Source organism: Condylura cristata, unplaced genomic scaffold (assembly GCF_000260355.1).
Source record: "Condylura cristata isolate star-nosed mole 26May11 unplaced genomic scaffold, ConCri1.0 scaffold00004, whole genome shotgun sequence".
In the NCBI taxonomy this organism is placed as follows: domain Eukaryota; kingdom Metazoa; phylum Chordata; class Mammalia; order Eulipotyphla; family Talpidae; genus Condylura; species Condylura cristata.
Window position 1 is genome coordinate 32,782,480 of NW_004567105.1, and position 13,270 is coordinate 32,795,749.

At 40.8% G+C, this 13,270-nt stretch overlaps 1 protein-coding gene across 1 annotated transcript in view; it reads left to right on the forward strand.

Moving 5' to 3' along the window:
- The first annotated feature begins 12,207 nt into the window (after positions 1-12,207).
- The window catches only part of IL26 (interleukin 26), a 2,122-nt gene continuing 1,059 nt past the window's right edge, over positions 12,208-13,270 (forward strand). The window contains exons 1-3 of the mRNA XM_012735149.1: positions 12,208-12,378; positions 12,460-12,516; positions 12,690-12,828. Coding sequence (XP_012590603.1) covers positions 12,208-12,378; positions 12,460-12,516; positions 12,690-12,828 — 367 coding nt within the window. The remainder of the gene's footprint in view (positions 12,379-12,459; positions 12,517-12,689; positions 12,829-13,270) is intronic.

A 13,270-nucleotide genomic window follows, 5' to 3' on the forward strand; every position in this document is an offset into this window, starting at 1 on the left:
GGCGGGTCAGGAGAGGTCTGCCATGCCATGTGGTCACCTCCGGGGCAGGCAGGGATCGAACTCATGTGGAAGTGGCTTTAGCTTCTTAGTGCTGTGCTTTAACCCACTGTGCCACCAGGGAGGGCCCTCAAGTAGTCATATTTTTATGGTTTATTTTGGTTTAGCCATGGCTTTCTTTTGTTTTGTTCCATGTAGCATAAACCCCTCCACTTCCATTCATGTTGTTGCAAATGGTGAGAATCATATATATATATCTTTAAATAGCTGAGCAGAATTCTATTGTATATATTTATTATATCTTTATTTGCTCACCTGTTGTTGGGCTCTTAGCTTGTTTCCATAACTTGGTTACTTTGAATAGTGCTTCAGTGAACATAGAAGTGCATATATTCCTTCATATAATTGTTTTTGCATCCGTTGAATAAATAACAAGAATGAAATTGCTGGATCATATGGTAGATCTATTTTTTTTTAATTTTATAATATTTTATTTTACATATTTTTGTGCATTTTTCCATCTCAGTTGGGTCGATCTATTTTGTAATAAATTGAGGGCTTCCACACTGTTTTCTATAGAGGCTGGATTAGTCTACATTCCTATGCTCATTTTCCTGCACACTGTCACCAGCACTTGTATCTGTGGGTTTTTTTTTTATATGAATCATTCTGACAGGTGCTGTGTTATCTCATTGTGGCTTAGATTTGCATCTCTCTGATAAGTGATGATGAATGTTTTTTGATGTACTTGGAGGCCATGTGTTTGCCATCTTTGGAGAAGTGTCCACTTAGCTCTTCTGCTTATTTTTTTGATTGTGTTGTTTTCTTTGGGTTGAATTTTTCCAGCTCTTTGTAGATCTGGAATATTAGCTCCTTGTCAGATCTAAGGTGTATACAAATATTTTCTCCCAAGTGGTAGGATATTTTTGCATTTTTTTGGTAGTATCTTTCACTGGGATATACTACTTCTTCTAGGGTTACTGAAACTATCGCCATACCTTGGAAAGCAGCAGGATGGAGTCTGGTAATTTAGATCATTTATAGATGATAAAGTCAATTTTTTTTGCATTTCTGAATTATGAGTAAATTTCTGACCCTCCCATAAAACAAAATTAGAAACAACAGCACTTTGGCTTAAAAAAAAAACAAACTTCCCTTAATTAAAAAATAATGGGCCTTCCTTGTGGCACAGGGGTTAAAGTCAAACTGTCAAGCTATCAGCAGCAGCTGAGACATGAGTTTGATCCTCCAGCCAGAGAGGTGACCCAGCAGACCCCTCCTACCTATCTGCTGCTCCCCTCAGTAGTGGATTTCAGTACATCTGCCTGTTCTGCTTCTCACTCTGTCTCTGGTGAACTCTCATCCTCTACACCTTTGGCCTATACCCCTGTTCTTATATGCATAAATAATAATAAAAAAAAATCTTAAAAAAAAAACTAAACCTTTTCTCTCCAGGGGAATACAGTTACAGAGGTCAATGAGCAGCATTAACTGAAGGAAACTAAGGAGCTCTCTTTTACCTTTTGTTCCAGGTTTCTTTCTCCTTTCTGGGCTCATCCCTCCCTCCTGCTTCCATATTCCTGGCACACAAGGGAAATCTGTCTAAGTCGAGCTACTGCGCCAACTAGAGGGGGGAGGTATTATTACACCTGAGTAGTTCAACTTGTTTTGGTTGCTTCTCTTGTGCGTGGCTGTTATTTCTTCCCTTTTAAAGTTACAGCTGCTAAGTTTATTCATTGTGACCCTATATACCCCTTCTAGTCATGTCTCTTTTTATGACAATCCCTGTCATTCCGGTTCACCTCAGTGCCAACTAGAAACTGACTGGTTGTCTTTACTAGCCGATTCTGTTTCCTCTAAAAACTTCCATGCCGTGAACTTGCTTTTTGAACTCTCTTTTCCTTTGTAACTGTTCCATCTTGCCATAGCTGCAGGTTCTATTTTTAGGCACAATGACTGCCCCAGAACTTGATGAACTTGACATTGCTGCTTGACTCAATGACACCCTTAGAACTAACTTCCAATTCAATTTAATGCTGTAAGCAAGCACTTAGATCATGGGTTGTGCAGGATCCTGGGCTTGGGGCTATGCAAATATAAAGTTAGATATAATTTGGATGTCATTCTCAGGGAGCCTACAGGCTTGTGAGGAAGACAAGTGAACAACTGACTGGGCCAAAGTGGACTGACTTGTGCTATCAGAAGCTCCAACAAATTAACAATCGTCACTGGGGAAAGCCCCACGGTTGCATTTGAGCTGATCATTTGAAGAATAAGGAAGATGTCAACAGCTTCAAATATCTGTGAAATTTCCCCTCTATTGTCTTTGTGACCGAGTCATACTCAATTGCTTTATTGTCGGGACATCCACAGCATAACTTATATCTTGTTCATCATTTAACACACTGCAGTTTAATTATTTGCTATGTGTCTATCTCAAAAGCTTTTCAATGGCAGGGACCATTGTTCCCTTTTGCGTTCCAGGACCTGAAAATGCCTGGCACTTTTAGGCGCTTAGTAAATATTTGGTGGATAGATGTCTAAAGGATCGAATAACATTCTGGGCCCAGAGGCCCAGATGGGCAAAGACATGTGGTTTCGATTTGCATTTCTCTGATGATGAGTGATGATGAACACCTTTTGATGTGCTTTGGAAGCCATGTGTTGTCATCTTTGGAGAAGTGTCGATTTAACTCTTCTGCCCATGTTTTGTTTGGGTTGTTTGAACCCAGGCAGAGTGCTGAGGGAAAGGCCAGAAATCTGGTGTGGCTGGAGCAAGGCTAAGTGTGCTGGTATTGGTAACAGGCCAACAACTGGTAGAGGAAGGCAGGGCTGTCTTGGCAGTGGGGGGAGGATGAACCAGCGGCTTCCTTGCTGGCAGCTGCAGGCCTAGCTCTTGCTGACATAGCTGGTGACAGGAGGCTGTGTGCATGTGGCTGGTAATGGACGCTGGGAACAGTCAGGCTCTCTCCCCAGGTGGCTGGGAACGAGGCTTCCCTGTTGGTAACTGCAGCTGGGTTCCCGTAGCTGGTGACTAGGTGCCGGAAGTGGTCTGGTTGTTCTCACTGCTGCCACTGGTGGCTGCTAGTGGCTGATGCTTGCAGCCTGGAGCAGCTAGGCTGGTGATGGGACTCCCAGGCTAACACCTAGCTTAGCCCACTGCCCCCACCGCTGTTGCTCCTAGGGTACACTGCAGTCCTCTGTATTACCTCCAGCAATTACTGTTTTTATTCTGCTGCACCGGAGCTGAGTGCCCACGGGGAAATGAACCTGCATTTTCACTCTTCCATTGTGTGGCTTGAGTCTAAGAATTTGTTCTGGGCTTTTATTTTCTGAACGCTGTTCTTTGTTGACAGCAAAATTGAGAGGAAGGTCCAGAGATAACCCATATCTCCTCTGCCTCCTCTTACATCCACAGCCTCCCCATTGTCAACATCCTCCACTATTGAGGTTTATCTGTTACAATTGATGGATTAGATCTTGGTTAGTTATTTTTTTGGTGACAGATTTTTTTTTTTATTACAGTGGAAATTAAATCCCTGTATGATGTCTCACAAGCTACCTCAAGTTCCCTTGGCTGCTGCTACTGCAGAGATCATCTCTGGCTCCTCTGCCTCTCTGGATTCAGATAAAGTACTGAGGGGCAGTTCGTGGATCTGTCTTCCACTTGACTGAGGAAGGGGCCAGCTAGTACCCACAGGTGGGAGGAATCAACACCCCACCAGGAAAATATTCCTAGGAGGAAACTGACATGACATATATTTTCCAACCCCTTCCTCCTTTGCTTGGTCTGGGCCAAGGCATGGCCCAGAGACGGATTGCTTCTCCTCATATAGCACTGGCAGATTATTGATGTACGGCTAGGAATGGCCATTCTTGTTGTTTCATTTCCCTTTTCCTTTACTCTCACTACTTCCTAATAAAGCATCAGAAATAGAGGTATGCTTCAGGTTCCAGTTTATGGGAACTGTAGGTTAAGCTAATTCTTTACTAGTATATAAGTACCATGAGAGTAAGGATTTAGTTTTATTTTTCTCATTGCCTGAACTATTTCCTGTCACATAGTAGGTGCTCAATATATATAAGATCAGCATACTTTTATGTACACACACACAGACACACACACACACATATTTAAAGTCTTAAGACAACAAATTTTAGTCAAGGAAATGAAGCATTTTCATAAAAAGTTTTAGGGTAGGTAAACAACATCCAAAGTGTCTGGTAACAATAAAATGAATAAATCATGTGTACTTGACATTCTATAGAACATGTCTAAATTGTCGATCTGCTCCTATGATCTGTAGCTGAACAAAATCACATTGTTTTATGTTGTATTTTACTTGTGGCAACAAAAGAAAAAGTATAATCAAGAAAAGTTGAGGCATCTTGGTAATAGGGACTGGGCTTTTGAAAGTAATTTGGGAGGGAGCCAGGAAATGGGGTTTTGCTATACATTGTACACTGTCAGAACATGATTATCCGTGTATTTCATACACAACATCCTCTATAAGAAGCACAATATCAAACTGTCTTTATCTCGATCTTTGCATTACATTTCGAAAGAATAAAAGCATTGATTAAAGACAGAGTATCGAAGACATGACATCAAAATGAAAGACAGACACACTGAATTGCTATACAATGAGCAACTGGCTTGTGGGAAGTTAGGAGAGGCAGGAAGCACACAAAGGAGCAGCCAGCTTTGCCAATCCAGAGCTGCTATGCGGCTGCCATCCAGCCAGACACTCAGCTGACCGGGTCCTCCCACACGTCTGGTGTGGTTTCAGTAGAGGGAGACAGGAAATGCTGAAGGCAAGGAAGGGGATGCCCACTGTGGGCTCTACAGATCACAGAGGAAAAGTCTGAAGATAAGGAGTTGCTTGTGGCTGCCCAAACCTAACTCAGAAGTGGGTCGAGAAGGGGCAAGAGGCCCTCTCAGAGCAGCCTGCTGTCTTCATGTCAACACCCACATTTCCCCCGCCCTCTTCCTCCCTGCTCAGAGCCTGGCTGCCCTTCTCTCACCTCACAGGGCACAGGGCATTTCATGGGCCTCAGGCTGGGGGCACATCCAGTACTCAAGCAGGATTTCTGAGCCAATCACTTTTTAGAACTGAAATAAAGCAGGGGTTATGGAAAGACCTCTTCCCTGCTAACGTTTAGATTCCAGCAAAGGCTTCAGTAAAATTTATCATATATTTGATAACAATAGGGACTCGAGGAAATGAGACAAGAAAAAAAAGAGTTGAGGACTGAAGTAGTGTTTGGTCTAACTAGAATATTGTACTAGTTTGCTATGGTTTCTATAGCTAACTACAGTGGATTGGTCACTTAAACAACAGAAATGTATTTTCTCATAGTTCTGGAAACTACAGATCTGATGGTAAGCTGGCAACAGAGCTGGTTTCATTGCAGTTTCCTCTCCTTAGCTCATATATACAACCTTCTCTCTGTGTGTCCCGTGGTCCTTCCTCAGTGTATCTTGTGTCCTAATCTCTTGTTATAAGGATACCGGTCATATTGGATTAGGGCTCCTCTTCCCCCTTATGACCTCATTTTGACTTGAATATCACTTTAAAAAGACATTATGTTTGAGTATAATCACATTCTGGGGTAATGAGGTGTTAGGAATTCAGTCCACTGTGGGGGTGGGCTAGGGGTGAAGACTAATAATTTAGTCTGTAATAAGTATCCAGGGAATCCCTTCCTGAGAAAACGGTACTTGAGCAAACTTGACTGTGTTGAAAGAGCTGGTCATGCAGATATCTGGGGAAAAGCATATCAGAGAGAAGAACATCAAGTGCAGAGGTGTTGAGATACAGGCAAGTTTGAAGAGCAACATGGAGTTATGCCAACTGGAGCTGATGAGAAAGCACAGAAGAGCAGAAGAGGAGCCTGGAAGGGTAAGGAGCACGGACAAAATAGGGCAGCCTTTAGGCCATTTCTGAAAAGACTTTGACTTTTGCTTTGAAGGCAAGGGGAAATCCTTGAGGGAGAAACCAATCTCGTTGCTGTGACTGACAACTGAGTTCTGGAGGCACTGCGCCGTCTGACAGGGTCTCTCAGGTGCCTGTGTGGAAGATTCCAGCCCCACAGGGCTGAACACATGGAGTGATGAATGGGCTTTGACGGAAAAGACCCACCTATTTCTAGGACTCTCAATACTGTGATTTCCAAGCTACTGCAATTCTTGCTGTTATTACCATGAACTTGATTTTCATTACACTCAGAAATAAGACGGAAAGACTGTTTCTGAGTCATTTGTGCACTTATAAAACTTTGGAAGACACGTGGATGTTGGCATTGGACATCCTTTCACTCCCTTTTTCTCTCTGGGATAATACTGAAGGGGAGAGGCTTGTATGTGTGTGTGTGCGCGCGCATGTGTTGAGTTGTTACAGAAAATCTTTTAGGACTTCATTTTCATTTTTGAAATCATCGTTAGGGTATCATACTCTTTGCAGCATTTAAAGATTATGTGCCTTTCACTGCCACACAATCAATGGTTAAAATATAGGCGAACAATGTGTCAAATCTGAAAATACTAAGATAACTGAAAAGTGACAGAGGGAGAGAATGAATACATTTAAAAGAACAATTAAAATGTCGAATAACTTCTTAAAGACGGATTTATTCTCTTGCTGCCTATAAGAAGAACTTGTGAAAATACATGGATAATGCTTATTGATTAACTCAGATGCAAGTGTGCAATGGCTCTATCACTGGACCTGTTGGAAGATATGTATCAAGGCTTTGTGTGAACTCTGACTTTTTGATCTAATTGAAAGACTCCATGATTGCAAAACATGTGATTATAGAGATACTCCAAAAAATAAAAGTATCTTAGCATCTACTAAATGATTCAGCAAGTAAGGAATTCCCATTTCCTCCCCTTCTATAGAAAAACAGACACAAAATTGCATCAAGAAAGACTCAAAGCAACTGTGATCTCTGATGAGAGGGTGAGCCCGATTTGCTCCTTGGTAAGGCTTAACTATGAGAGAGGTTGTCCGTGTTCTTTTACGTGAGAAGAGACTTAAATTTTAAGGGAAATGGCTGTTATGGAAGCACTTGGGAATTGGGACAATCGGTTGTGTTTTAGAGCAGAACAATTGCTTGAAAGTCTTCTGTACATTGTGGCAGTGTGGTTGATCTAAAATATTCACTTCACAGTCTAGTCTTTCCTCTGGACGTATGTGGGACAAATTAAATTTCTATCCACACACTTCTTGTAAAAAAAAAAATTATTTATTTATGCATTCAAGAACTTGGGTACAGGCCAGAGGTGCAGGGGCTGAGAAAGTTCACCAGAGACAGGGTAGGGAGCAGAACAGGAAGACTGACTGAAATACACTGATGAGGGGGGCAATGGGTGAGACTGGAGAGGTCTGCTGTGCCATGCAAGTCACCTCGCTGGCCTGGGATCAAACTCGTGCTGCAGTGGCTGTTGATAGCTTCATAGTGCTGCACTTTTATCCCTTTTACCACCAGGGAGGCCCTTTCATACACCTTTTGAAATATTGTGCAATTATTATTCATCATTCACTTTTCTTACTTTTTCCAGTCATTTCTCAGTTACTGAAGTCTTTTGATGAACTTTAACATTATTTAAAGCATTACACATGGATTTTGCCCTGGTCTGAATGTTTGTGATTTCTTTTCCCTAAATTCATGTGTTGAAACCTAGACCTGAAGGCGGTGGTATCATGAGCTGAGTGCCTTTGTGGGTGATAAGGTGATGAATAAGATTAGTGCCTTTATTAAAGAGCCCCGCCCTCCCCCCCAGAGCTCCTTTGGCCCTGGGACCACGTGAAGACACAGTGAGAGGCTGGAGGCTGGGAGTGGGTAAGCCCAAGGACACTCCTTACCAGAAGGTGATCATGGCAGTTTATTAGTCTTGTGCTTTCCAGTTTCCAGAAAAACGAGAAATACATTTCTGTTGTTTATAAGTTACCCAGTCTATGGGATTTTTAGAAATAACACTTGAATAGACAGAGATACGCTAACTATTTGGAAAATAGTCAGATCCCTGGGTTTTTGCTCATGACTATATCCTGAAGCAGATATAATTAGTGACCCATTATAATGATGAGAAAAATTGAAGCCTAAAGAGGATTAGTATTAATAACTTTCCCAAGGCCATACAACTAGTGAGTTGTGGATCTGAGTTTTTTTTTCAATTTTTTTATTATTATTTTTTAATAATATAACAATTTATTTTTACATCATTTTGCACATTTGTTTTTTTCATCTCAATTGTAATCCCTGTGGGTTTCCCAGCACCGAGTCACCCATGTGCCATCATCATAGTCCCATGCACTTCTCCCCCTCCCCCCATTTTTGATCCCATTCCCCACTCCACCCCCACAAAATGTCTCTGGTTTATGGCTGTTCATTAGGATCTGAGTTTCAATACCAAATCTCCCAATAATTAATAACAAATTTTACAGAGTTTATATAAGGAGCTTGTGAAAGTGATGAAATAAACAGAACCAGAGGAGTAGATCCATTTGTCTTTCAAATGGATATTCCAAGGATTTTATTGCTCATTTTAAAGGTTTTTGTGTTATTTAGGACATTTTTGGAAATTCCCTTTGGAATTGTCTTCAGATCTGTATTTTCAGTATTATTTATATTGATGACTTCATCTTGGAGTTCAGATTGGGTTGTTTAAAGGCAGGTTTGCTGAGTAAAAAGTTAGAAGACTATGGTCAGTATCAGGATAGAGTTTCAGTCATAAGGAAATGACCATAGTTTCCTTGAGTTGACCATGGGCCCTGCAGAGGCCCACAGTCATCGAGTCATCAAGTCATGATGACTTGAGTGGTATAAGTCACTTAAGGAAATGCAGCTACCAAAGATTCAAAATGAAAAATATTGGATGGTTTCACTTATGGGAGGAATATAGGGGAACCAAATAAGACATTAAGGAAAATTAACAACAACCATAACAAAACAAAACAAAAATAGACAACTATAAATCAGAGATATTCTGTAGGGGAGGGGAAGGGAGAGGGATTAAAATAAGGGTGGGAAGAACACAGGGACTGTGGTGATGGTGCACGGGTGAACCGGTGGAGGAAATTCAGTGGGGACTACACCTGAGAAAAGAAAGCAAACATTGTAACAAAAATGAAAAAGGTGTAAAATATAAATAAATAAATAAATAAAATCAGAACTCACATTGATTTCATTTATCAATATTAACAAATTTGGGTTTCATGTAAGTTTTGTTCACGTGCATTAGGGGTCCAAAATTAACTACTTCAAGCAGCATATGGCTCCAGGTCATACTATGTGACCTTCTTATTGCACCCACAGTTTGTTAATAGGTTTTCATTATACAGGTTTTAGGTTAGGAGGAGTTTTGATGGTCCTGTGTTCATCCACTCTGGGGTTTTATGTTAATTTTATGCCCTTTGAAAGCATTTGAGATTGCTGGCCTCTCATTATTTTTGTCTCAAAGGAATTTTGAATAGTAGGCTGAAAGAATGTTGTAGATATTTCATGTCCACTCACAACTTAAAGTAATTCTTGCTTTTCTTGAATTTTTATAAACTTTCATTAAACCTCCAGTTGCACTCCCAATTGCTGTCTTCTGTTGTAGCTTTTGTGAGTAGTTCTCATCTCATGTCACAGTGTGTCTTTCACCAGCAGAGTTGCTTTAGTGGATATGAGGCTTGGGTTCTTGAAAGAGATCCATTCACTTTTTGAAACAATCCCAGGTGTTTGCCTCTGTAACAGGTGGCTGAAGTCAAAAGACTTGTTGCTTCCTGGACAGGGTTGTTGGTGAGGATAGATAGCCCAGGGGAAATGCTAACAAGGAGCACATTTTGGGGGTGCAGTGACCAGCAAGTATTACAAGGGGCCGCAGAAGGCGGTATTTACTTATTCAGTCTTGGGATTCAGCAGTTTTCCGATCTTCAGCATTTGGGATCAGTAAGTTTCAGCTCCCATCTTGTCGATCTTCAGAGGGCTGTTGTGGGCCTCTGGAGAGACCTCCAGCAACCAACTTCAGAGAAAAAACATCTGGAAGCTTTGCAAGTAGCTGAGGGACTGAAACTCTTCCTGTTTTTACTGCTGTTACAGAGAAGCTAAGACCTGGAGCCAGAGCTGGGTGCTCCACTGAGCTGCATGAGTGTGGCCATATGTCAGCTTGTTCAGTTGCTGTAGCTGCTGTTTTGAGTGTTGCTTGTCTGGGCTGCTGGCAGCTTTGGGAACATCTCCTGCTGTATCTTCTGTTGTCTTCATGAGTTGGAACCTGACCTAGAGTCTGGCTGCCATGTTCTCCAAGTCAGCAGAGGCAGAAAGACGCCATTTGGACAGGTGACATATTGTTTGGGAGAGGAGCTCCGTGTCCTCAGTGGCAGGAAGTTGCCATCTTAACTGCTTTTAGTTAGGACTGAAAAACACTAGACACTGCTTTGAATGTGGTAAATGGCCATTTTTGGTCTTAGCAGTGCTTTATTTTCCCCCAGTTTGTTAAATAAATCCCATTGGTCCCTGAGCCTGAGTAGTGTTGCTATTGTGCACGTGGGTGAAGAACTCAGATAGTGGCCAGGAAACCATTTGGGCTGTGTCCTTGGTCACCAATAATGCCCCTTGCTGCCCTGTGTCACATCTTTCACTTTATACTTTGCACTTTCTCCTTTTCCTCTCTGTTTGCTTAGATTTAGAAGTTAGTTGCGGATAGTGATACCTGATATCTACTTTGCTAACATTTGATGAATCTCTTATGACAGATTCCTAGTGTTGACCTGCAGTTGCTACATTAAGTCTACTCATGCTTGATTTGATAACCTGTCACTGCCTCTCAGTGTATGATCCAGGGCTATGCTCATATTTTATATGCTAGTGAAAATTAAATCATACTTACTACCAAAGAAAGAACTGGGGCATATTTGACAGTGGGCATCCATGGTGCATCTACCTTTGCAGTCCTTTAGCATCTAGAACTATTGTTTGTATAGGTAGATACTTGCTACAAATTTACCAGTGGAATTAATGAAAAATCAAAGCAGTTATAGTAGCATTTTATGATGTGGAAAGGGACGTGTTTCTTCAAGAAAATTGTATATACTTTTAAATTAAAAAAAGATTTATTTAATTATGCATATAAGAGCTGGGGTGTAGGCTAGATTTACGGGGTGGGGGAGGGTGAAAGGATTCACCAGAGATAGAGTGGAGAGCAGAACAGGCAGATCTACTGAAATACACTGCTAAGGGGAATTGTGGGTGAGACAGGAGAGGTCTTCTGTGCCATGGGGGTCAGCTCCCTGGCTGGGGTTTGAACTCATGCTGCAGTGGCTGCTGACAGCTTCTCTTGAAGCTATTAAAAAACTTAACTTTTTGTGCCACCAGAGAGGCCCCTGAATATATTTCTTTAGATGAGGCACTGTGATAGATGTTGAGGATTTGAAGATGAAAAGATAATGTCCTTTTACATGAGGACTTTATAACACTGGAAATCTACACACAGAGAGAAAATCTAGGTGGTCCACTGGGATAGAGATGATAAAGCATCTACTAAACTGAAGGCCTTAACCCTAGACCCAGGTCCAAACAAATTTTGAATAGTTAGGGCAATTACAATTTCTGAACTGAAAAAAAAATCTGGAGAATAATTAGAAAGCTTTTCTCTTGGCTTTCAATCCTGGCTGCAGAATGATGGCTTCTGAGGGAAGAGGAAGTGATAGGAAGGATCAGGCAAGAGGTAAAATCCGTCAAGATCAAGGTTATGACCAGGCTTTAGTAAGCTACTTATTCTATACTTTGGTGAGATTTTCTGGGATCCTGGTTAGAAACGCAGATTTTATTTTTTATATGGGAATTAAAAAATAATCACTCAGCTTCCGGAGGTCAGGATCTTTATTGGCCTGATAGGACTTTTGAAATATGAAATTTGTTATTCTATGCAACTAAAGTTGTGATTTTTTGGGGAGGTGGGGGGGTTTGGAAAATGGCCTTTGACCTTACCAGTAAAATGCAGTTTTTACTTAAAGTCACAGACAGCGTAGTCAACATTTTTTTATTATGAAGCAAGTTCTAAAAAAAAATAGAACAACCTCTATATAAACTGTAAGCTATCATTCACACATCTCATTGGAGAGACGACCTTGAGGGCTAAAGTAGGTTAACCACTCATCTAACCTACGGGAGTAACTGTCTGGCTGCTCTAAGTGACACAAGCCCAGGCTGGGGTGGAGGGAGATGTGGGTGAATTACATTCTGAAGTCTGGATTGCTCTTTGTCACTCTGTCTCTTGCCACTGCCAAGCACAAGCAATCTTCCTTCATCAAAGGTTGTTATCCAAGGGGAATGCTGTCCCAGGCTGTTGATTCACTCTATGTCAAGGCAGCGTGGCTCAAAGCAACAATCCCAGTAAGTATCAGGCTCTGCTCAGATGATGATCCAAAGGATAGTTGTAATTCTGAAAAACTTATTTTTCTCTCTTTATTGTAGGAAGATCGTATTAAAAGTATACGATTATTAAAAAAGAAAACACAAAAGCTATTTATGGTAAGCCAGAGGGTTTTTTTCTTTTTCATGCTTCTGCTTGTTTTATGCTCTTTTCCCTGCATTTAATTTTTTCCAGATGGTTATTAAGAAATAATCACGGGGGTGTTTCAGTGACATCTTACAAAGGCTATTCATGCTTTACCTTGTGCAATTTCTTATATTGTTTTTAATAGAAAAACTGCAGATTCCAAGAACAGCTTCTATCCTTCTTCATGGAAGATGTTTTTGGTCAACTCCAGTTACAAGTTTGCAAGGAAATAAACTTTGTGGAAGACTTTTACAGTCTCAGGCAGAAACTGAGCCACTGTGTAAGTATGTACAGCATATACAGTGATTTTGAGTTTAAAACTTCTTTAGAAAGCCGCATGTAGGAAGCTGTCTCCACACCAAAGGGTGAGTAAAGGGGGCTTTCTAATTGTTGGCTTATAGCCCAAATGGAGTCTCTGTTACCAGGAATACAGAGCAAATAAACACATGTCTCTTATAAAGTATAGGTTTTTTTAAGGAACGGTTCATAAAACATATTGAAGAGCTAACATAATATGACTAACATGATGTTGTTAATTTTAAAATATTCTCTCTTTATATAATTCATAAGTAATTCTTTCATTTATCAAATATTTCTTGAGCACCAATTATGTGTCAATCACTGTTTTAGGCTGTTTCGATGTCTCTCTCTCTCCCTATATTCCTATGTTGATGAAAACTTTTAAAAGATTTTATTTACCCAGGTTTTGTTTTTAAAGATTTATTT